Here is a 25,636-nt window from a genome sequence, read left to right as displayed (position 1 = left end):
GTTTTTCAGGCAGAATGCCTGCTTCTGCTTGTTCTACATGCGCTATCCATTCATTTGTTATCCTATTAATAATAAAAAGGAAACTTTTCTAAAAAGTGCAAGACTGCTTACACTGATGGATGGTGGTGGTGGTTCTTGGTGAAATCCAGATTGAGAACAAGCATATTGGTTAAATTCTCACCCTAAAATGTGAAAAGCTAGTTATCGATATTGGATATTTAAACAATTTTGACCTACTTTGAAAGCATGTGTGTTTACTGTTTCAGGTTTACCAAAGGCTGCAGTTATCAGTCATATGCAAGTTCTAAAAGGAGCTGCTGGATTGTGGGCATTTGGTGCCACTCCTGATGATATCATTTATATAACTCTCCCTCTTTACCACAGTGCAGCTTCTCTCCTTGGCATCAGTGGATGTATTGAACTGGGTAAGACAAGCAACCTTTAATAATGCCTACCTAAAATGTGTATTGTGGAATTGCATTAAAAAGGAGCCAAACAAGTTTTCCTAATGGCCAAATTCTGTGTTGAAATGCTTAGAATGAGCAAAATGAAAAACAAACAACCATAAAAAATAAACATAGTAATGAGATAGATATGACTTACAGCTGTTTTAAGTTACATTTCAGTTCTGTCCTTTTCCTGAGGTCCCAAATTAAACAAACTAGGTAATTTCTTTAATTCTGACAAATTTATACTTGATGTGCAGTTGCAGTTGTAAGAAATCTGTAGTGCCATCTTCCTCAGCCTAGTTCCCTCCAGATGTTTTGGACTACAACTTCCAGCATTCCATACCATTGACTGTCCTACTTGAGGCTGATAGGAGTTGAAGTCTAAAACAACTGGAGAGCACTAGGTTGGGGAAGGGTGCTATAGGGTGGGCATGTCTACACCACAAGGGTGTAGGGGGAGGATCGCAGTCTTACCGGTTTCCATGATCCTCCCTGGGTGTCCAGACAGCTGCGCAACGTCCCACCATTTTTTTAAAAAAACTTCCTCCATAGGTAAGAGAGAGGAAAAAACCACCTGCTCACCCCTCACCCCCAATGGGCACAGAGCGCCTGAAGAACTCTGTGCCCAGTTCCCGCCTCCTTGCATTTATTTGCGAGGAGGCGGGACAAAGCTGCGACGGGTGCCCACACTTCCTGCGGTCTTGGGACAATCCCGAGACCACGGGAAGAATCGGGCTAAAAGGGCCTGCCGATATCCTGGGGAAATGGAGGGGTCATCCCTTCCTGCTCCCGGGATCCCCTGTGCATCATGTGGATGCACAGGGATGTTCCCTAGGATATCGACTGGTGTAGACATGCCCAGTATCACTTGCCCCACATAATAGATTCAGCACCAATTAGGGCTAATGATGCAGGCATTTGAGGATAGCCTTTTCCCTTTGTTTTTCAGAAGGCTGTTCAGACGGCCCTAACTAACTCCAGATTATAATGTGATAAACATTTTTACTTCCCATGGTGTAGCATTGAAAGAAAGGAAAAAACCAGAGTATATGAAGTAATCTTTTGTAAATAACGTTCATTCTGCAGTATCACTTCCTGTTAACCAAGGACACAAATTATTCAAAAAAAAAATGGGATCTTGTTTTTTTCCTCTGCATAAACTGGGTGAGATTTCACTTTGATTTCAGCTTGTAACTTTTTGGTATGTATGTAGAGAGCAGGATGGAGAGGGTCCTTGTACACAAAAGGGCATGGTAGTTGCAAGTTGATAAGCAGTGTAACCTACACCCAAATGCCAGGAGCACATAGATTGAAAAACAAAACGTAAGTTTGAGTAGCAGCAATCTGAGCCAACTGGGCGGGGGGCATGGGTTGGCAGTTTTGGGGGTGGAAGGCAGGGGGGCTTTGGTGGTGGGTGAGCAAGGGGCTAAAGTAGGCAGGGGGGTGCTTTGGCAGTGGAGACATTTTGGTTGTGGGGCTAAAGGGCCCTTTGGCAGCACTGTCTCATGGGCCCACTGGAATCGTCCATCTGCCCATATGCAGAGTAATGAACATAAATCCTGAAAGTTTTTTGGTTTTTTTTCAAGGTGCAACATGTGTTTTAAGGAAGAAATTTTCAGCTAGTCAGTTTTGGAATGATTGCAAGAAGTATAATGTTACAGTTATTCAGTACATTGGAGAACTGTGCCGTTACCTGTGTAAACAGCCTGTGGTAAGTCCAATGCTAAAGATTGTTGTTTTCCTGAACAAAGATTGTTCCTACTTTCTGCCATTTCATTAAAATATATTCATTTATTAAAAAGAGAAAGTGTGGGTACAAGGAACATAATTTGTGAGATACAACAATATATCAGACTGTACAATGCCTTTTCTGCTCACATGGGGCATAAGTTAAAGGGGAAAGATAAACTTTTTTTTTTAGTGTATGCGGTAAAGCTGAACTTTCCCCTGAAACCAAATGTGTTTTGTAGGAAGAAGATTAGAAAACTGCCTGAATTGTTTTGCTCTCCATAAGCCTTAGCTTAGTGTGATTTTGAATGTAACATGTATTTCAGTCTATGCATGTGTAAACTTTGGGCCCAAGTGTCTTCATGGTATTTCAAGAAGACATCCTGATGTCTGCATCTCTACCCTTGATTATGGATGTCTGTTTACCTTCTCTGATCTCAACTGTTGCTTCTTGGCTTTGGTCCTGGCTTCAAAGTATTTCCTGCCCTGAGATTTGTTTGAATTGGTTGGGGTCACTTTGTGCCAGACTTGTGACAGAAACTGAATGCTGCAAATAGCAGCATTCTGAAGGCTGCAAGTAGTGTTACAGCAACTTTGAATTAATCTGGCTCCTGTTTTGGGATATTTACAATCAACAAAGCTTTCTTCTGTTAATGCAATGGATAAATGGAAACAAAGTTTCCATGGAAACAAACTATATGTTAAGTTGGCTACTAGAGGGTTTCAATTTCTGTAGGCCTATGAATAAACTATTCAGTCTGAGCTGGGTGTTTTTTTCTCTTTGTTCTTTACTGAACAAACAGTCACAATAAAAGTGTCTTTGTTTTTGGGTTTAGCCTGGTGTTACCAAGATTTACATTTGAATAAGGCAGAACTCAGTGACCTCAGCAAGTGGTAGAAGCAGTGTTGCAAATGCCATGTTAATTTGAGCTGAGCAAAGATGAAAAACAAGGCATTCAATCCCTTTGGAAGTAGGTGCTTAAATCAATTCTATTTTAGTTGATTCCCTGGAGGTAAATAAGCAAAATGAAAAACTACATAATTTGAGATGCATGAGCAACAAAACAAAAAATGGTAGGTGTGTATAGGATTTCACTCTAAACCATAGTTCTTCACTTCAGACTTACTGGGGAGCTATGCTTTAAGCTAACCAGGATTGGTGGATCAAGAAAGGGAGGAGAGGAGAGGAAAGGAGCACATGGTACTAATGCTAGTTCTTGGCTGCTAAACTATATTGTAAAAATACAGTGAACTCTTATGTTTAAATTGATTTAATCTGGAAGTTCTGTGCACAAAACATTTTTGAAGCAAATGCAGTACAAACTCTATAAATCAATACCAGACAAATGTTAAATAATGGGTTCTGAAGTAGATAAACACTTAAACTGGAGACAGATGATAGTTTTGAAGAACTGAAAGTGGTATGATAGAGGTATCATTGCCCTTGGTGTATACAGAGCTTTATTTTGTCTTGCTATCACTTCTTATCTAAGAGATTTGGCAGGATTTTGAAAACTAGAAAAGTCCTGTGAAACCTGCTTAATCAAAGTAAAATTGGAATAAGTTTATATATCATGGGCAATGTACCTACCATTCCACACAGCCAAAAAGCTTTATCTATCCCCAGCCTTAGAGGTAGAAACAAAGGTTCTTGAATTTGATTGTGACTGCATGGCAGATTTTATTGCAGGATGGGGATTTTTGTTTTCTTTGTGTAGGGGACTTGGGACGAAAAACCATTTTAAAAAGCAAGTTTCAAATCTCTGCTATAGATTCAGAAATGATGGGTTCATTTTAAGTATCTGTTTGTTTGTATCAAAATGTCTTGCAGAGAGAGGGGGAAAGAAATCACAAAGTTCGCCTTGCAGTTGGGAATGGAGTAAGAACAGATGTATGGAAGGAATTTATACACCGATTTGGTGACATCAAGATGTGTGAATTCTACGGTGCAACTGAAGGAAACATTTGTTTCATGAACCACACAGCCAAAGTTGGATCTGTGGGCCGAACTAATTTCTTTTATAAGGTGACTATTTACATGTACATATTAACTGAAAGTAATGACTGTTTTATTTATTTACTACATTACTATACTGCTCAATAGCCTGAGCTCTGTGGTTAGTTCATAAAATAGAGGTAAAATAATAAAATGCAAGGACATCATGTAAAATCTAAACCAGGGGTGCAGAATCCAGCTTGCCTGGGACACCAGGGTTCCCCAGACAGTTACCCCCTTCCCCTGACCACTGATAATTTGGTGGTTTCCTGACTTTTGTGCTTCTTTTTCCTCAATTCTAAAAGATGGAAATGCCTTTCCTAAGGCTTAGTTACTGACAGTAAGATTCATGCTAAAATATGCAGTATTTCTGGCTCCAACCCTTTTGCTCACCACTGAAATGCAGCCCCTGAAGAGCTTCTCTGAAATGGAATTCAGCTCTTGGTCTCAAAGAGGCACACACACACACACACACACACACACACACACACGATCTAAAACAACTTAATCTAACTTAATGGTATATCTTCTTCGTATCTGGAGAAATCTGGCATCTTGCTCTTAAATGTGTCTGCTTTTCACACTTCTAACTCAAATGCCTCCCAGGGGCTCATTGTTCAGTTGCAGAAGGATGAAACCTTCCAGTAGCATGACTCCTACTCATGGGGAATGGGATACATGCAGAATAGTCTATAGAAAGATTCCTTTGTTTGGAAACTCGAATACTGAGAACAGAGAGCTGTCGGTGTACTAGCATAGCAGCCTGTAAACAAGCATAATATGTAACAGCTCATTGTGAAATTCTTTCAAATATATCTTACAAAATTACTATAATGACTAACAGGGTGATACTATGGTCCTACTGTGTTGGCAGCTGCTATACCAGGGCTGATGCCAGGGCCTGGATGGAGATCCCATAAACCATAACTATATACTATGCAGCCAGACCAAAAGCACTACAACAGCTAAATCAAAAGCTATTCCATGAAGAATTGAAGGCACTTCCATCAACACAAACCCTGATGGTACAGCCATTAGGAGGGCAGCGACTGACATTTATAGCCACAAGCTATAGGCTTCCCTGAGATAAGGGTTCAGATCACCTAGCAAGCCAAACAGAGCCAGCAGCCAAACCACAGTAATACTGAAAGCAGCTGCCTGCATACCAGCCATTTCCCAGTCACAAAAGCCAACTAAATCCCATAATCCTGTAGCCTGGAGGCCTAGAAAGAGATCCCTTAAGCTTGGGACTTTCTAGGAAAGGGTTTAAGTCCTACTGTAGTACCAACATTTCCACACATAAAATTGTCACACAGGTGCATCCAACATATTATACTGGTTTTTATTTTTATTTATTTATTTATTTATTACATTTTTATACATGCACAATAGCCGAAGCTCTCTGGGCGGTTCACAAAAATTAAAACCATAAAGAACATAATAAAACAACCAACAATCTAAAAACACAAATACAAAATACCGTATGATGAGAGAAAGCATTTTGTAAGTGAGAGTCTCTGGGTTCACAATGATATTTCTGTATGTCACACACTTTTGAAAGGCACATTAACTCTGGGAGTGAAAAGATGGCAACTTTCAGGACAGACATCCAGGTCCATGCAGCAGAATGAGCAGAAAGGGCCTCAAAAGCAGCAGGGCTGGCTGGCTTATATTTTGAAATGAATGAAGTAATACACATTACAATCTAAACAAGAGTGACCCTGTAAGATCATTAAGTTCAGAGTCTAAAATTACCCGTTGTTATTCATCACTAATTGTAATGAATCTAAATGTTGTATTATTCTACATGCCCCAGCTTAACATTCACCCATTGGGTGTGTACTTAGCTGATACTCTTTCTTAAGTTGGGGGTTTATCTAATGAGCTAGATAATGCAGTTTTGTTAACATACTTACCTATCCTGTGTAGGTGGTTGGACTGGAACTCAGTTCCCAGAGACAGTTAGTTGTGTGTTATGTCATCTGGCTCTGGTTAATGATGAGTTGTATTTGACCAGCATTATTATTATTATTTATTTATTTATTTATTTATTTATTTATTTATTTATATAGCACCATCAATGTACATGGTGCTGTACAGATAACACAGTAAATAGCAAGACCCTGCCGCATAGGCTTACAATCTAATAAGTTGTAGTAAACAATAAAGAGGGAAGGAGAATGCAAACAGGCACAGGGAAGTGTAAACAGGCACCGGGTAGGGTGAAGCTAACAGTATAGAGTCAGAACAAACTCAATATTTGAAGGCTATAGGGAAAAGAAAAGTTTTTAGCTGAGTTTTAAAAGCAGTGATTGAGTTTGTAGTTCTCAAGTGTTCTGGAAGAGCGTTCCAGGCGTAAGGGGCAGCAGAAGAAAAAGGACGGAGCCGAGTAAGGGAAGTGGAGGTCCTTGGGCAGGCGAGAAGCATGACATCAGAGGAGCGGAGAGCGCGAGCGGGGCGATAGTGTGAGATGAGAGAGGAGAGATAGGCAGGAGCTAGACCGTGAAGAGCTTTGAAGGTCAGCAGGAGAAGTTTATATTGGATTCTGGAGTGAATTGGAAGCCAATGAAGAGATTTCAGAAGTGGAGTGACCTGGTCAGAGCGGCGGGCCAATACTTGGAATGTTCGTTGTTCTCCAACAAAAGTGACTGTGCCTTCCCTATTACATAGTAGGAGCTAACCTGTATTTTTGGAACTTGTTACTAATATTTCTGCATCTGTAAGGATTCCAGGAATACCAGCATTTGTGACAAGTCCTTCTTACTTTGTTGTTGATCATGACTTTTGTTTTTGTTTTTTTCAACATGATGCATTTGAACAAAGTACAACCAAGTCCTTACTGGTACGTTCATGAGTCTGCTGACATGGGAGCAAGAGTGATGCAGTCCCATGTGGTGTGTCTTGATGTATGTAATCTGTGTTCCAATACTGGATCTTATATATTCTTAGTTCTAATAATTCCATAAGCACCATATGTAGTTCTTCTTCTGGCTCCTGAATGAAAAGTCAACAACCAAAACAGAAAACGAACCTATAAAACATCTGTTTTGCTCCCAAGGGGGCATGTCAAACTAACAATACAGTTCAGTAAAGGAGCATCATCAAATACCCCACAATATAACTTTGGCAGTGTGACATTATTGTCTATCAAATTAGTAAAAATCCTATCTTCTATTCTGGATAAGATAGAAGGAGAGAGAGAATGGAATGGAGGGTGGGACAGCCAACTTAGATTCTCCAAAGGCATGGGAGTGTTTTAACTGGCCCTACCTCTTTCATACGAGTACTTCCTTTAATTGCTATTTCAGCCTTCTCCATCCTGGTGCCTTCCAGATGTGTTGGATTACAACTCTCAGCATCCAACTCGTCTGGAGTGCACCAAGTTGGGGGAGGCTGTGCTATTATAAGGTCTCTTGAGATGTGGAAAAGTGGATAAGACATTTTTAAAAAGGGGTTGGGAGTAAAATAAAATAGAATAATAAAATGAACCCTTAGTGTGGATAGGATTCTAGCTAAGCCTCACTCCACCCCCTCCATGCTTCCTCCTCATCTGAATCTGCTTGAAGAGCAGATACCATAAGAACCATGCTGGATCAGACCAAAGGCCCATCTAGTCCAGCAGTCATTTCACACAGTGGCCAACCAGCTGTCGACCAAGGACCCACAAGCAATACATGGTGCAACACCACTCTCCAAACCATTTCCCCCCTATTATTATTATTATTATTATTATTATTATTATTATTATTGTTATTATTATTGTTATTATTGTTATTATTATTATTATTGTTTATATACCACTCAATTATCTAACACAGATTCCAGAGCAGTGAACATAGATATAAACAATAAAAGAAAGATTTAAAAAGCAAATTACAATTGTTCAATCTAAAAACAAAGGAACCAGAGAAACAGTGGGCAGTCAGTTAAGGAAGACTTCTTGAAACAATTGTTTTCAGGAGGTGCCGGAAGCAGCCTAGTGTTGGCGTCTGCCTGACCTCCAGGGGTAGAGAGTTCCACAGAGAAGGGGCCACTACACTAAAGGCTATTCTCCTAGTGGAGTGCAATTGGGCCAAAGGTCCACGTGGAACCACCAGGAGCATGCCCTCTGACAACCTCAGTGATCGGGCAGGATGGTAAAGGAGAAGGCGTTCTCTGAGGTATCCTGGCCTCAAGTTGTTTAGAGCTTTGTACACTAGTATCAAAACCTTAAACCTAGCCCAGTAGCCATTAGGCAGCCAGTGCAATTTCCTCAGTAAAGGAGTTACATGCTGAAAAAAGGCAGTTACTCACAACAGCTGAGCTGCTGCATTCTGTACTAGCTCCAGCTTCCGGAGCAGTCTTAAGGGCAGCCCCACATAGAGCGCAGTGCAGTAATCCAGTCTTGAGGTTACTAATGCCCGTACCACTGTGGCTAAACTATCCCTGTCCAGAAGAGGCTGTAGCTGGCGAGCGAGGCGAAGCTGGTAAAAGGCACTCTGAGCCGGCGCAGCCACTTGGGCCTCCAGTGACAATGACGGATCTAGGAGTACTCCCAAACTAGAAACCTGATCTTTTAGAGGGAGTGCAACCCCATCCAGAACAGGCAATGAGCCTATCTCCTGGACTCCGGAACCACTCACCCACAGGGTTTCTGTCTTGCCAGGATTCAGCTTAAGTTTATTGGCCCTCATCCAGCCCATTACTGAGTTTAGGCACTGATCTAGGACTTAGTACATAGGCTTACTACTATTCAAAGTAACAAAGTACTATTACTTTTCATCCACAAAGAGCAGTGATCCAGTGGAAAGTTTCTGTGAATGGAAAGTGGAGGAAGGCAATATACGTGCATTCACCCTTTCTCTGGCAGCCCTCCACACCGTATCCATCTGGTTTCTCAGGGTGCCCCAGCCATCAGAGAAGGTTTCTGAGAGGCACAGGGAGATGCAGAGGAAAGGAAGAATAAGCAAAATTAGTCTCTCCCCAACCTTCCATTCACAGAAGCCTTTGCTAGATCAAAGAGCCATCCATGAATGGAAGGACTCAGTACGAAACATATGCATCAGTTTTATACCTTTCAGTGGTCTGTATTGCAGTAACTTCTGTTGGGAGAGAGCACAAACTTTAAAGTTTCAGAGGCTTACAAAGTGGCTCATTTTTGTGAAGTTTGAAAAATTAGACGGCACACTCAAAAGATGTGTCCAACAGAAGGTTCTTTATTGCTTTGTGTCTCATAAGGGAATGGAAAAGAAGCTATTGATTGAATCAGTAACATGCTTAGCATTCTGGCAGTCTTGAGTTCCTGAAGTACTAGAAGCCCTTTGAGCATAATTACTCTTCTAGCTTTCATTTTGGATCTGGTCCCAGTTAATGGGTGTTGTGTAGTAAGTGACAAGCTGTGGAACTCTAAAAGGGACAAGTAATTATGGAGAATCATAGTCTACCAGCTTAACAAAAACTGTTCTTTTGTAAGACAAAATTACATTTGAGAAGGTCTGTGTTTTCCTGGTCAGGTGTGTGTCTAGTAAATTTGTACTTGTTCCTACATTTATGGAAATATATTGCATTAAATATATTTTTAAAGTGAGGATTTCAAAGCTTAAAAAGCAAAAGTTGCTTCTCTCCCTTAATTATTAGGAAATCAATCGATGACAATAGAATTACTGGTGTGGCATCTTCTTTAACCCGTTTCTCTTCCACGGAGTTGCTCACCAGTCCAGGCTTTTGGCCAAGGAAGGAGGCAGCAAGAAACCAAAACAAGCAGATTGTAAATCTGAACAAACACTTCTTAAAACAAAACTTTATCAGCTCAATGTAATGAACAGAAAAAAGGAGTGTGGTGGCATTTTTCCTCAGAGAGCTAAGCAAACATCCCTTCCTATCACTGGTCTTGCAGTAGTTGTAACAGAAGAGGGAAGCTCGGCATTGCCTCTTGTGAGAAGCAGTGGATGAGATACAGGGTAGCTCTGCTCTGCTTCTAAAGCTTTGTAAAAAGACATCCCACGTGTGGTCTTTGCAGGTGAAAGCCCACATGACAGCTGAATCTCTCTCCCATATGATCCATTCTTAAAAGCGAGTGTGCTGTTACCACCCAAATAACCCATAATAAACCTGTCATCCTGCACCTGAGGTTTGTATGTCTCAGGGGATGAGCTACAGACAGCCTTCAATCCACACATTATACAAATTAAAGATTCAGAGTATCTAATATCTGTAATGTGGTACCTGTGTTTCTCTCATTAAGTACTATGTGATTTCTCTTAATCTTTACTTTGCTTTTTTTTAAAGTTCATATTGTTGCAGGCTACTCCTATCACTGTAACAGGGAACAGCACACTCATTGAGTCCAATAAATGCAGGATCACTTCCAAAATATCTGTATTTTTGCTGTGTATTTAATCATGTCAGTTGTATGGCTTATATTAAAATAAGAGCTTCTCATATGTTAATACAATTCAAATTCTTTGTATTTCGAAAAGAGACGCAGCTACTCTTTTCCATTCTCATAAAATAAATATATTATTGTTATTTTTCTTGTTAGTCATATGACATGTGTTAACCAGTTTGCATGAGGAACCCATCTGTTGGTTGGAATGGAACTGTTTTCTAAAGGGATGGTGCTTTTCCCTGGACATCTCCATGATGATTAAATTAAACAACAGTAGTTGCTGTTCATTATGAAAATGCTGAATGCATTCAGATGTAATGGTAAACTATTCCATATATATATCAAACATTTTCCTCTTTTTCTGGCTTGGGCAGCACTTTTTTGTTGCTTTTGGGAGTTTGGAGTCATATTTGTTTTTTATATATTGTAGTGTCCCACCCTTAAAACAGAATAGCTGATGGTATACTTAAATCATACTACATTCTACTTTCCTCTTAAATTAAAGCAGATATACAAGAAAAAAATGTCCTTTCTTATTCTATTAATTAGTTGGTCAACTCCAAACTGAGAATGTTAGTTTATTTCAGCAGAGACTTTCTTTGAATTAAAGTGTTAGCTGTCATTTGTTCATTTGAGAAGATTAATTGCAGCCAGGGAACACTTAATAGATTGCAGTGGGTGCTGCATCATCTTTATACCATTTGGGAAATTGGTTTCTTGAGTTTTTAATAACTTATATTTCAGTCAGGGAAAACAATACAATATTGTCAACTCTTCTAATGCAAGGACTAGTTCCTGCTTTTTCATTTTTTAGAAATTGAGACAGTATAAACGAAAAAGGTGGACAAATATGAATTAGTTTTGCTAGATAGAGACATAAAAGTTATTCTATTCAGTTTGTTCTTATAAGAGAACCTGAATTCTTTAAGAGAAACTACTTTCTTTACTAAAGAAGAAAGATTAAGTCCTAAACCAGTCCTAAGCTATCCAGCACTATGCTATACGTAAATTAACACCACTCAACAAATAAACTACTTTTCCATTGGTTCACTGTAATTAACAAAGTACTATTACTGCTACTTTTAAACATTTATATACTGTAGCACCAGTGTCATGCTAGGGTTTGTACCCGGCTACATGCTTCTCTGTTATTATTCACATGGTCACTATTTAAAAGCTTCCACAACTATATTAAAATTGGATGTTCAATGCCTTGTTAGCAGAGAAGAACATCTAATGTGAGAAGATCCAGATGTCTTTCCCCAGGTAGTACATCAACTCAAGTAGAACTACATTTGTTCAGCACTCAAGCTGCTGCTGTTTGCTATGTATGCTATGTTTTTAATCAGTTTTTAGTGTGTTTTATATTCACTGTTGTTCCTTGCCTCTATCCAAGTGGAGAGGCGGGTAAGAGATATGATGATGATGATGATGATGATGATGATGGTGATGGTGATGGTGTGATGTCCCTGCCAATAGACACCTATTCTGCTTTTCAATGCTGACTCTAGTTAAGAGGAAATATGCCTAGGGAGGAATCAATCCTTTCTTCTTCTTCTTCTTCTTTATCTTCATCTTCATCTTCATCATTATTTTTAAAACCTGTTGTGCTGGTATGTTGTGCTCAGCATGTCTTGCAGAATTTCCCCTACCCCCAGAATTTTTTTAACCCAAAGAGGGCCATATACCAAAAAACAGCCGAATGAGGATTGAACATGCTCAGTAATGATGGAATATGAGTGTTAGGAAAATCAACATGGAAAACCAGGAGAGGAGTGGAATGCCCTGCTTAGAGGGAATGACTGGCTGGAATCCTGAACAGGAACACTATGATTAGGATTGAGGAAGGTTGTACTGCAAAATTCTGTTACAGGTCCCACTTGTTAACTATATTAAACATATTCTAATGGATTTACATTGCAAACCTACATATGTTTACTCAGACATAAGTCCCATTGTGTTCAGTGGGGCTTACTCCCTAATATGTGTGTTTAAGGTTGCAACTTTAGAGATGAAAGTAACACCTACTATGCTGTTTTATAAGATACACAAACTGTCATATTGAATAGATTGGATTAAAAATAAAACCATCATTAGCCAGGGGAATTAGCTAGGGAATGAAGGGAATTGTACTCCAATGCATCCAAAGTGGACCAGTTTGGTCAAGTCTCTTAAGACTCTATCATGAGCCACTTTGGTGTTTAAGGACACGTGCAAATATAATGTGAGTATCAGACCCTACAATTAACTCATAAACTGCTGATCTGTTTCCTGACTTTTGCCATGTCTGCTGGTCCTTTATTTTTGTGCAGCTTTATCATTTTTAAACTTTATAATTTAGGATCAGAAATATGAACATCTTTGTTATAATTTGGTACCCATGTTGGAATTTTAGAAAGTGTTGTATGAAAGTAGTATAGGACATTTTATAGCTAGTTGAAGTCTAAGTCTTAAAATTTTTCCACATGAACATTACCATTAAAAATTATTTGTTGTATCTTCTATATGCATTTAAAAGGCTACTTTTAGATGAGTAAAAGAATTAAACATATGTCACTTATTTAATGTACGTTATTGAGTGCTGCCACCAGATGTCACTGTTTAAACATTACTGAGCCCATTTCTTTTTCTCTTTTAAGCTCTTTTTCCCTTTTGACTTGATTAAGTATGATTTTCAAAATGATGAGCCAATCAGAAATAAAAATGGATGGTGTGAAAGAGTTAAGAAAGGTAAGAATCCTATCAGAATTTTATTATGCATTTTGATGGCAATACATACTGTAAAAGGGTGGGGAACAGATTTGGTGTGGGGGGGGAGGGTTAAATTGCCTCCCAAGGGGCCCTTTATAGGCCAAGTGAAGTCAGTGGCTATGGCGACATCCTGCTGACGTCCATAGGTATGCCCGTGCCTATTTAAATCATTCCCCCATCCATTTTGCCATTTTCCATGCTGAGAGAGTCCCTGCAGAGTTTTCAAGTATTCTTGATATCTAATTTAAATGAAAACATTTGGGGATATGTTTTCAGTTAGTTTGGGATGCGGTCACAGCAATGGTAGTATTAGGGAACTGCAGAAGCCCCCAATAAGTGTGCAAAGGACCCATAGTTTAAAATACCTACTCTATTTTCCTAATTGCCATTTAAGACCACAAACTGTACTACCAGCTATCTCTTTTTAGGAAGCAGGGAAGTAATGCTGTTCCTTACTGGTATGAGAGAATTCACTTTGGCCATGGTTGTACTGTGAACTCAGCATCAAACTGTGCCCCTCAGAATGCTGAGAATCTTTTGCTTTAATTTTTTAAAGAGGGAAGTTTCTAGACCTAATGGTTGTAGAAAAAACTAACTGACTTCAGTGGGAATGGGAATCGAGAGGTTGTAGATTCATGTGAATCTATTCCTCTCCCTTCCCAACACCCCTTTTTGCCCTGCCCTCCGAGTTCCTCCGAGGGCACTGTTGTGATCTCAGAGGAACAGTTGCTGTGGTGCTGTCCATGGTGGCCATGAAAGGAGGGGGATTTCGACTTCTGTGGTTGTAGCAGTGTCTAAGGCCTTGAGAATGGAAATCCGCTATATCCTGGGACCATAGGATTTCTCTGCCTATCACACTAATGATTGAATGTAATCTACCAGAACATGGAGGTCTAACAAACTGTAATTCAGATTCCAATTCTGTGCACACTTATCTGGAAGTAAGTCCCATTGAACTCAATGAGACTTGCTTCTGAATACAGACATATGAAAATGCACTGTTAATTTCATTGCAACCACCGCAGTACATTGGAAACAATTTGTGTGAAGTTACAATTTTAATTTTAATTAAATGTCTGGGTGCAAGTCTGCTATCTCCTGTTTAGTTGTCATTTAGTCTAGCACAAATCCATATTCTAACAGCCCATCCAGCTTCATCAGGAGGAACACCAGCATCCATCCTTTCAATTGCACCATTTTATGCCTCCCTTTTTTTATGTCACCTTGCAGGCAAAACAAGGAAAAACACTCAACCTTATGTTGCTTGTTAAGTTTTTATATAATTCAAATTTTACATGCCTTACCTGAGCTGTCATATAATTCCCCTGCTGTCGTTGATATTAGTATATAACTTCCTTACTGTTGACCTGATTAAAGGTCTTTATATATCCAGTTTATAATGATACTGCTAATTTTCATTTGCAGCCAGAATTTTTAAATGTGTCACTGTGGGCAGGATTGTTTAATAATGTCTAGCTGCTACTGTCATCTGGTGGCCATACTATGAAACTACTTAGTTTCTTTTTTATCTGAGATCTCTTGTGGTTCCTTATAAAAGAAGAGCTGACAATGCACCACAGTAACTTTCTCAAACCATCAACACTGTGGACAGGGGGTTAGGATTAGGAATGTATAGATTTTGCTAAACTTGTTCCGTCTGAATTTTGTGGACTTTCGTTCCATCGTCTGCACATTGATGGAACTGGATTATTTTTTGCAATGTACAAAAAAACTTGTTCCACTTAGCAGTAATGTGCATTAGTCAGTGTTCACATTAGCATGAGTACAAATGTGCTCTGATCACACTCCCAAAAAGTTTTTTTTTAAAAGGTCTGCAAGTCCGCAATATCTGCGCAACTTGGAAAAAGCAAGTACGCTGCAGAATCTGAACTCATTTGAATCCATTCCAGATTTCTCTTACATCCCTAGTTAGGATTATGTTCAGTCTAAAATCTTGGTGGTTTATGTGTTCTCATTCCCTAGGCATACTTCACCAAATTAATCAGAAACCTTTGGCCCTTTTTGTGGAACATAGAATATCCACATTTTTCCCATTCAAAGATGTGCTATTTGATGTAGAAGGTGTTTTTGGGTTTGTTTGTTTGTTTTTTAAAAATACTTTCCTAAATTTAAACCTTACCACAGTACATTTATTACTCCTTCTAATAGCAAACCCAGATAGTCAGTGCCAACAGGATCATAACCAAAATTGGGGCACTGACAGGGAGCTATCAGCATGCTTCAGAGAACCTGTGGTTTGCAGAAGTTTAAAAAGCCTTCAAGAGAGAAAACCTAAGGGGGAAACACCCACCTGAAACTGTCCAGCAGGGACCGAGCATACTCAGTAGCCATGGGATGTTGAGTGACATTTAAAAATGATACCGGAGAGTGTGCGTGCATGTGCACAAGAGTGGAATGCCCTACTTGAAGGCAATGGCTCTCTGGAAGCTTTAACAGGAGTACTCCTTTTAGGAAGAAAAACACAATGCAACATTTTGCTGCAGGTTTCACTTGTATTGTTCTTATCTTACTCTTGTCAACTTCCCAATACCTTGCAATTGTACAACTAGGGTATTTTTAAAAAATAATTGTGTTTGCTCTGAATGAGAGGCAGGCTTTAGGTTCTAAACACATTTAGGTTCTAAACACATTTTAATAACTTCCCTTCAATCAAAGCAGCCAGAACAATTTGATTTGGTTTTCAAAGTATGTTTGTTCATTTAAGAAACACACCACAATATCCACTTTTCCAATAGTTTTCCAAGGTATTGGAAAGAAAGTATTAGGGTTGTATCATTTTACCAGGTTCTGGTATATCTGGATGTGAGAGTTCTGGAGAATCCATGCTGCCTACAGTCTGCTTATGGCTATGCCATCATATAGCTGTAATAACTTAGGGCAGAACTAAGTCTTCTTTATCCCACCCCCCACCCTCGAGAAGATCTTAAGGAGTGATTTGTCATGCTTTTTGAACTGCATTTTGTGATCACTTTGGATTCACTTCCTTGTAAAAGAGGCAATGCAACAGAAACTCTCATTGATATTCTCTCCTCCCCTTTGTTCCTAGTGCTTTGGAACCATGCTTCAAGAGACATAGGCCCTATTCACACATGCACAGAGGAGTGGATGGGAAGGGGAACTACAGAGAGGAGAGGGGTAATGAAACCATGACAAGTGGGCTGTCACATGAACAGGAACCACACTGTGCCCCATGTTTCCTGTAGCCACCCCCTTCTGTAGTTATATCCCATATTTCCACACAGTTTAACCATGCATCCCGCCATCTTCAACGTACTGAATTAGTGCCTGGCAGTAGCTCCGTTTTTCTTTAAAAGGCTGCTGATCATAGAGAAAGTCCGTGGCAGCAAGAGCATAGAAGTGGCAGAAGTGGCAGAAGAATGACTGCCACCAGAAGTGGCAGTCATTCTTCCTGGGAGTCTATGATGGCCACCAATTTATTTTTTTTAAAAAAAACCCAAAAAACAAGGAAAGCCCACAGAATTCCCACCAGACAGCATGGGAACTATGTGGGTTACCAGCCAACCCTCCTGCAGCAGGTGGGTACCAGGCGTGGGTACTCTGCCCATCATTTTTGAGCAATCCATGGTGGGTTAGCATGATGTCTGAATAGGCCCATACTGCATTTTACCATGTAGTCCTATTCATGTCTACTCAGAAGTATGTCCCTTTGATATCAATAGGGCTTATTAACAGATAAGTGGATAGCACTGTAGCCCTAATATCCATTCTTCAAACGTCATGGTAAAGTAATTCAGATTTATACTGAGCTAACTTGTATATATGTTCTCTGCACAATTTTATACATAGGAGAGCCTGGTCTTTTAATATCCAAAGTGAACTCGAAGAATCCATTCTTTGGCTATGCTGGCAATAAGAAAGACACAGAAAAGAAGTTACTCTATGGTGTGTTTAAGAAAGAAGATTTTTATTTTAATACAGGAGATCTGATGGTTCAAGATGAAGAAAATTTTCTTTACTTTTGGGACAGAACAGGGGATACATTCAGGTACAGTCAGAAATAGAAACTAATCAATCTGCCTAGTAGTCGGTGTGTGTATGTGTGTATATAAGAGAGAGAGAGAGAGAGAATACTGTTGTTTCCATTCACTTCCTGTCTCTTACACTGTGACCTAAATATGGTTCCAAAGACTTAGACTTTCCTATAATGCTTTTGCTGACAAGCCACTGACTACAAAGATTTTCTACTGTCTTGGGGAATATTTTACAAGAAAAATAGATCCTCATAATTAATAGCAAAGGGAGTAAAAAAACCAAAAATATTTTTGCAGACTGAAAGCACTTGAATTTATTATGGATGCATCTTGCTTTGAAATTAATTTATATAGAAAAGCAACTAACTTCAGAGCATACCTTTGTAAACTGCATTCCCCAAGATGTTCATTTGGATATAATTACATGAATAAGCATGGTGTGCCTTAGACTCACACATTCCTCCCTCCTCTCTCATTTTCTGGCATGCCCATGAGGAGGAAATAACAGTTAATTGGAAAATGGTAAAAGCTTCCAATCCTGTCCTTGCAGTCACGGCAGAGTAGTAGTAGAGTAGGGTGACCATATGAAAAGGGGGATAGGGCTCCTGTATCTTTAACAGTTGCATAGAAAAGGGAATTTCAGCAGATGTCATTTGTATATATGGGGAATCTGGTGAAATTTCCTCTTCATCACAACAGTTAAAGCTGCAGGTGCCCTGCCCTCTTTTAAATCTGGTCACTCTAATAGAGCTCCTGCACCTTTAACTGTTGTGATGAAGAGGGGATTTCACCAGGTGCTACATGCATACAAATGACACCTGCTGAAATTCCCTTTTCTATGCAACTATTAAAGATACAGGAGCCCTGTCCTCCTTTTCATATGGTCAACCTATAGTAGAGAGTTCACAAGCCTGAAGTTTATTCAAGTAATCATAGTTTATCATGATGTCTGATGCAATGAAAATCCCAATTGAACCAAAATGTTTGTTTTGCAGAGATCTGTCCTTAAAAAAAAAAGAAGAAGAGAGGTCGATCTCTTTCCAATTAAAAATTAAACTAGTGTAATGAGTTTTTATAATGAGTATTTCTAGTTTTAAAACTGGAGTTGTGAGCTTTTATATAGGCATACATATCTGCACATTATTTTTCGTTTTAGATGGAAAGGGGAGAATGTGGCAACTACTGAAGTTTCTGATGTCATCGGTATGTTGGGTTTCATACAGGAAGCCAATGTGTATGGGGTTTTTGTTCAAGGTAAGAAAATATTCCTTTTATTTAGTAAATAAAGTGAATGGACTATACCCAGTGTACAGAGTTGCAACCTTAAGAGTCTGGGATAGGGTGGGCGGGTGGGAACAGATGTTTTACAAATAAAAGAAGGTCTACTCACAACTGAAATGTTTTTTACATGCACAAAAGATCCCTAAGGTTCATAGTTGTTCTTTATAATTAAACAAATTAACCTCACACGCTACTAAGATGTAAATAATATAACTTCCAACCCATTTTATTTTATATTCTTTTCAATAGCAGAGTAAAATATTTGTTTAGAAAACCTTCAATAAATGGAAAGCCTAACGCACCAAACAGATTAGATGTATGCCAGTTTCCTAGTTGGAAATTGCAGTACAAGTCTAAACAAAATCTATGTTGGTTGTGTGTACAGCTTATTTCCCTCTTCTATAAAAAGAATATAGGTAATTTTAGCAATTTCCAGAGGTGTTAGCCTGTTCCAGATGAAGTTTTGCAGGGGAGGGGAAATTGCATTTGTGTTTAGCAGCGACCTAATTCACACATCATGCTAAGACGAATTGCACCTTCCCCCTACCAAAATCACTGCTGCCATGCTGTCAAATTGGTGCTGAATTTTGGTGGCAAAAAAGATTCATGAGCGTGCACCTTGTTTTAAAGGCATATTAAGCTCCAGGAAGACCCATCAAAACAAGGTTTAAAAGGGGAAATGTAGCTTTTTTGCTGCTACTGCTATCACATGGCCTAAAGTCAGCAGAAATTCAGCAGCAGTGGCACTTTGGAAGGAGATTGGGTCCATGAAACAGCCAGGGGGGGCATGAGGCCCAAGGGTCATATAGTGTCCACCCTTTCTTTAGAGAGTTACATACAGAGAAGTCCCTTTCCCCAAAGACCTCAGTCTACAGACCAAACTAATGCTACAAGGGAGATATCCGATTATAATCTACCAGGTTTTAAATAGATTTAAAAACAAAACAAAAAACAGATGTAAATACTCCTGAGTCATTTTGGGACCGCAGCACTATAGGGGAGTAGATTAACCCTTTCTACCATGCCATTTTTACAATTAAAATGTTCCTCAATCTGCTATTTGTCCTATGGAGGTACATTTCCCAGTATCCTATAGATACCAATACCTGCTCAAGATATTGGCTCCTCATGGGAAAGAAAATATGCATAAAGATGCTGTTCCTTCCTTTTTTCCTCTTTGGAGGCGATAGCAACTTTGAGGGCAAGGAGCTGAAAACACTTGGGAGGAACAGATTAAACATGCTGTCTCAGAGCACCACAGTCCTGTGTCACTACTGCTTAGAAAAACAAAAACCATGATCAATCCCAGTCATGGATTTCTCACATCTGGTTTGGCCTTCAGTATACTTCAGTTGTACTAGTGTCAATTTCTTTCCGTAATTTCAATTTGCTATTCTGATTTCATAAATTGCTGAATTCTCCACACTTTACTTACCCCCGTGTGAGCATTCAGCCTTTTAAGATATTCAGAAACAAAAGCCAATCATCAGAAAGAATGGCTTGTTTCCCTGCAGTATAGCTAACAGGATTCCATGACCTTTTGCTTTCTTGTTCACATCTCCATGTGCTGTCCATGCCTCCTCAAGCTCTGGAACATAGATTTAATGTCTTTAATGTAAACTGCATTCTTTAACTCTAATAAATCCAGATTTTTTTGGCATCTGAAAGAACCTTAAGGCAAAAGGAGAACTGTACACATACTAAACATGGGTCTGCATAGTGTAATCAGTTTAGAAACTGAAGCAGCAGAGCTTCGTTTTGGCAGGTATGAATTGAAGTGGCCCATATCAGTACTTGGGATAAGGGATTAAGGGGAGGAATTCAAACAAATGGTGGGTTGACAGGTGTCCACATCCCCTAAATTATTTTTACTTTCAAGGCCCACTCTGGGTTGCTTAAACTATGGGGACTCATGAATGAGCAGAAGCAAGTGAGCATGTTGGCTCCTGCCCATTCCCAATGAGCTAAATGATCCAGGGCTGCTGAATCTGTGGGTTGTTGATCATGATGTTTAAACCAAGAATTGTGGTTTTTGGGGAAGAGATAGCCAGAGCTGTTACCCATGGTTTGTTCTTAGGTTACAGCTCTGGGTTGTCTCCCTACAGCAAATCAGAAAATTCAGGTCAGACATCATGATCAACTGTCCCTGCACTGTTAAGCTCCACCCGGCTGCAGCAGGAACACTGTGAATCAGTGTTTTCTTTTGTTTGTCCAAAAGCAACCATAATGTTCTGTACTCATTTAACCTGTTAGAATTACTGAATATCTCTGTTGATTGTTGGAAATTATACATTTTAATGGATATGGCATTAATCTTATAATAATTTTCCACAGGTTATGAAGGGAAAGCAGGAATGGCCTCTGTCATCTTAAAGCCTAATACGTCCTTAGATTTGGAACAACTTTATGAATATGTGGTGACATATCTGCCCAGTTATGCCCGTCCACTATTTTTAAGACTCCAGGTAATATACACCAAATATTGTAGACACATCTTCAAGATTTTTCATTGCTAGCAGAAAATCAGCCCAGAGATCTATTAAACCACATATACTGAAAAATAAGATATGACCTCAGAGGGAGCTGTCTAATGGGTATTTTAGAGATCAGTGGTACTTTTAGTCCTGTTTACTATTTCCATTAATGAGCTGGCATTATACGGCACACTAATGAAAACTACAGATTATACTAAATTGGAAGAGTTGTGTACTCCATGGAAGATAATAAAAGGGGATTAGAGAGATTAGAAGCATGGTCTGGGAATAACAAATGAAATTCAGTGTGGCAAATAACAAAGGCTGGAATGTAGGGATGCTGTGTCTGGAATGGGCAGCATATTAGAAATTACATTAGGGTGTCATGTTGCTTTGAAAAGTTGTGTTTGTAATGTTGGGTTCTGATTCAGGAGTCAGTGCAAGGCTGGCAAAAATACACACTCATGACCGTCTCCATATAAATACTTACATCTCAGCTGATACCCTTGAATCTTTGGGCTTAGATGTTCCATCATTGGATTTTGTTAATGGGAATGCATGAGACAAGATATTTGGGGGCCTAACCCATACCAATAGTAATTCAAGAATTTGACAGGTGAGTGTGTGGGATACTAGGTGCTGAAGAGGGCTCTCTGGAGTGAGACTGAAAGATGCATATTTAGAACTGCATCGTGCAAAACTTTGGCCTATTACTACTTCTAATAGGATGAATATCTCTATATAGGTTGAGTAAAAGTATACTTGCCCTTAAGTATTGCTTTTGAATGTGACCAAGTACACCTCTGTATATATCCCCACTACAGTAATAAGAGTGTAAACAAAAACAGGATCAGCAAAAAGTATAGGACTACATGTATCCCTGTAGTGATACATAAATCTAGTTGTCCCTATTGGCTCCTGTGGAATATATTTGTGTTGGGCAAAGCACAAACAGATATTAATAACAAATCTTCTCTTAGAGAGATAAGCCAGATTCACTAATTGGCCTTTTCCATCATTGATTTCTGTGACAGTTGTATAACTCAAAGGAAACTTATTTAGGGAGCTAAAAAGATGCCCTTTTATACAATAGATTATCACTCAAGATTTCTGTAAAATGATCTTTATGTTCTGTAGTTTTCAAACTTTATTTTGTAGACTTAAAAACTCAGCCAATTAGAGCAGATTTGGATAGCTGTTATTTATACATTCTAGCACAAACATCCTGTATGCAAGCTTCAGAACTCCATGCTTGACTCTATGACAAATAAGGGGTAGGCAGACTTCCAAACATTCAAATCCAGAAAAGATATTTGACTGGGGCACTTGGGGGAAGCTGAATCACAATGAAATAAAGGGTTCAAGTAAAGAGTCAAGTATAATAGTTTGTTCTCCGTTCCACATGCTTAATTTTTCAACCATAAATAAAAAAAAATATTCTTCTTTTGTCTGTAGGAAATAATGGAAGTTACAGGAACTTTCAAGCAACAAAAATTTCAGTTGGTCGGGGAAGGATTTAATCCATCTGCAATCAGTGATCCACTTTATTTTTTGGACAATTCTAAAAAGTCTTACATTTTATTAACCAAAGAACTACATGAGAAGATATTATCTGGTCAGCTCAAACTTTAATGTTTATTTATTAGCAAGGAGTTGTGCTATCTAGTGCACACAATATAACAGAAGTTTAAACATGGTTTGGTAGCTATATCAATGTGGTTTCTTGGGTGAGATTTGTACACTGTTGAAATTTTGCAGTTAATATTTGGAGGAGGGGATATTACTTTCTGTTATCTTTCTCTGTTTTGACCATCAGTGTATACTAATTGTTTTCTACCTCTTGCAGTGCAATCCTACACTTATCTACTCAGAAGTAAGTCCTGTTGAGTTCAATAAGACTTATTCTCAGGTAACGGTGTATAGAATTGCAGACTTAGAATATCAAATGTAGCTGCATATATTTAAATACATTAGCTAAATATATTAGAGTTCACAAAAAAGTCATCCTACTTAAACTTCCTTTGTATGATCTTATGATAGACACAAACAAAGGATATTAAGAGGGGGGAAATAACAAAGCTACAGTGCAGTTGTTTTACTTTGTATATTTGATAATGTCTGTTACTTAGACAAAAAACTAGTAACCATTTGCAATAGATGACAAGTGTTCGCAATATTCACCTCAACTAAAAATGATTGTTAGGTGTGTGTTTTTTAATAAAATAGTTGAAAAGAGGAGAAATAATGCTGTAATTTTGGATTGCTAACATTATAAAAAAACATTGTTTTGAGATAATTTCTTCTGACACACAGAACTGTCACATTATTTATTTTACTTAAGCAGAAATTCCTAACTCCTCTTCATTTTCACATGCTTTCTGATTTTAATTGCTCCTGAACCACGAAGGTATTTGATATTCTTTTGTTCAGCCCTGCTTATATTAGCTCTCTGCACTAATCTCCAAAATGAATAAATTAAATTGCAATTCTATACACTCTTACCTGGGAGTAAGTTCCATTGAATTTAGTGGTTCTTACTTTTGAATAGCGATATTTAGGGTTGTGCTGTTGATGTTTTATTTTGAGCCTGAAACAAAGATTACACATGATAATTTTTCCTATTCAGGAAATTCAGGTATAGGGTTATGGGATGACCCCGATTCTAGTATTTTGAGAGGGGGGAAAATGTCTCCTTATCCACAAGTAGACTATTCATGACTAAACATCTCCAGCCTGGGCAGCTTACTGTGAGTAGATCTGGCTCAAAGGATTCCAGGCTCTCACTTGATAAAAACAAGAATTAAATCATTCTTAAATAATGACAGCCAAATCAAAACATCTCTACAAATGTTTCCTAACTAAATTATCTTAATGGTAGCTATATCGTCTATACAACAAACTTTTTATGCCTCTTTACCAGGAGTAGGCAACCCTCTAGATGTTTTTGGACTACTATTCCTGACCATTGGCCATGCTGGATGTGGCTAATGCAAATTGCCATCCAAAACACCAAGAGGGCATTAAGTTGCCTTCTCATGCTCTTTGCTGTGTGTTGTTTGTTTCTTTAATCCTAAAGCTAAGGCGGCCAGATGTTACAAAGCACCTCTACCTTTAGTAGTTGTGTAGAAGAGGAAATTCCATCTTCTAGTACACAGTTACTAAAAGTACAGGAGCCCTTGTTGAGTTATGGCTTTAAAAGCTGATTAGTTATGGCACAGACTGGGATTCTGGCACATAACCTTTTGTGTTAAGTCTCTGTCTGGGCCTTCCAGAGACTAGCAGAGGTTGCAGCGGTTCTCAGCCAAGTCAGCAAAGACGTGAATTAAGACAAAGATTCATGTAGGTTAAAATAAACCTTTTACTGGCAAATAAATATATAATTTAGTTATGGCAGTACAGATACAAATACTTACAAATGGTCAGTCAATACAGCTCACATCAAGTTGGGTAAGGGACATGGAAGTATAGTGAACATGAAAACACATTTACTTTTATAGACAACCTGTACAATGATGCAACTCCTTGCAACCCTTAATTGAAGACAATCAATTAGACAATTATTCAATTATGACACTCAATGTCCAGGTGTAGAGTTGACCTTTACGTTTCTGCTGAGTCTTCTGTTCTTCCAGATCCTCAGCAATTAACAAAGCAATGGAAAACATAACCAAGATCCATTCCAGGATCCAACAGCCCTGTCCTCTTTTGCATCTTGTCATCCTAGCTAGGGTGACATCTTGTGCAGAAAACATTTGTGGCACTATCTAGCCAAACTTATGCATTTTAAGTCCTCTTGATTCAAATAGGAGAGGCCCAAGCATGGGTTTAACTCATCCATTGAAATCAGTTTGACTTAAACATGCTTACATTTATTTATTTAAACAGTTGAAATCCTGCAATCCATCTGCAAGTTGTCCAGTAGTGCATACTTAATGGATTTTCCCTATTTGTTCCATTATCACTACAAGCAGAAGCTGGGAGATAATCTGATTGATTTCCATTTAGTAAATGAAAAAAAGACGAAGACATACATCACATCAGATATAAAACACATTTGTAGCAATCCTTTCTGTCAATTCTTTATTTTCAGTTTCAACATATTACTGTTATTTTTTTCAGTTTCAAACTTGTACAGCAATATGAGAAGGAAGAATACAAGCTTAGTGCTCATATTCTAGCCTTTCCCTTTGTAAATGATATATATTTTACACACACACACACAAATAAATGAAACATCTTTATCTAAATATTAACTATAAGAAATGCAAACAAAAATGATTGAAAATGAGTGAATGAATGGAAATCCAAAGTATTACAGAAGCAATACATCAGCATGGTGCTTGTCTTACACTGAATAATCATACTGTTTCAGAAAGACACCAGTCACACAAACGACATAACATTTTCTGCTAATTTGTGAGTCAAGCAGGAATGTGTACTAAAAGGTAATTTAAGTTCAGGAGTTGATATGAATCAGCAACTCCACTTTCTACACAAAACCTCAAAGCAATTACCCTAGTGCTCCCAGTTATAATACAATTCTGGAGGCAAGTGGCCTGCTGTCAAATTTAAGAATT

At 38.7% G+C, this 25,636-nt stretch overlaps 1 protein-coding gene across 1 annotated transcript in view; it reads left to right on the top strand.

Moving 5' to 3' along the window:
• SLC27A6 (solute carrier family 27 member 6) overlaps positions 1 to 23,641 on the top strand; it is a 31,759-nt gene extending 8,118 nt beyond the window's left edge. The window contains exons 3-10 of the mRNA XM_063129461.1: positions 267 to 425; positions 2,036 to 2,160; positions 4,009 to 4,203; positions 13,180 to 13,270; positions 17,120 to 17,318; positions 18,461 to 18,558; positions 20,920 to 21,050; positions 22,515 to 23,641. Coding sequence (XP_062985531.1) covers positions 267 to 425; positions 2,036 to 2,160; positions 4,009 to 4,203; positions 13,180 to 13,270; positions 17,120 to 17,318; positions 18,461 to 18,558; positions 20,920 to 21,050; positions 22,515 to 22,691 — 1,175 coding nt within the window. The 3' untranslated portion in view covers positions 22,692 to 23,641. The remainder of the gene's footprint in view (positions 1 to 266; positions 426 to 2,035; positions 2,161 to 4,008; positions 4,204 to 13,179; positions 13,271 to 17,119; positions 17,319 to 18,460; positions 18,559 to 20,919; positions 21,051 to 22,514) is intronic.
• Positions 23,642 to 25,636: the final 1,995 nt, after the last annotated feature.

The sequence above is a fragment of the Elgaria multicarinata genome, chromosome 6, assembly GCF_023053635.1.
Source record: "Elgaria multicarinata webbii isolate HBS135686 ecotype San Diego chromosome 6, rElgMul1.1.pri, whole genome shotgun sequence".
Lineage (NCBI taxonomy): Eukaryota > Metazoa > Chordata > Lepidosauria > Squamata > Anguidae > Elgaria > Elgaria multicarinata.
This window is presented reverse-complemented; position numbering and strand designations above follow the sequence as displayed.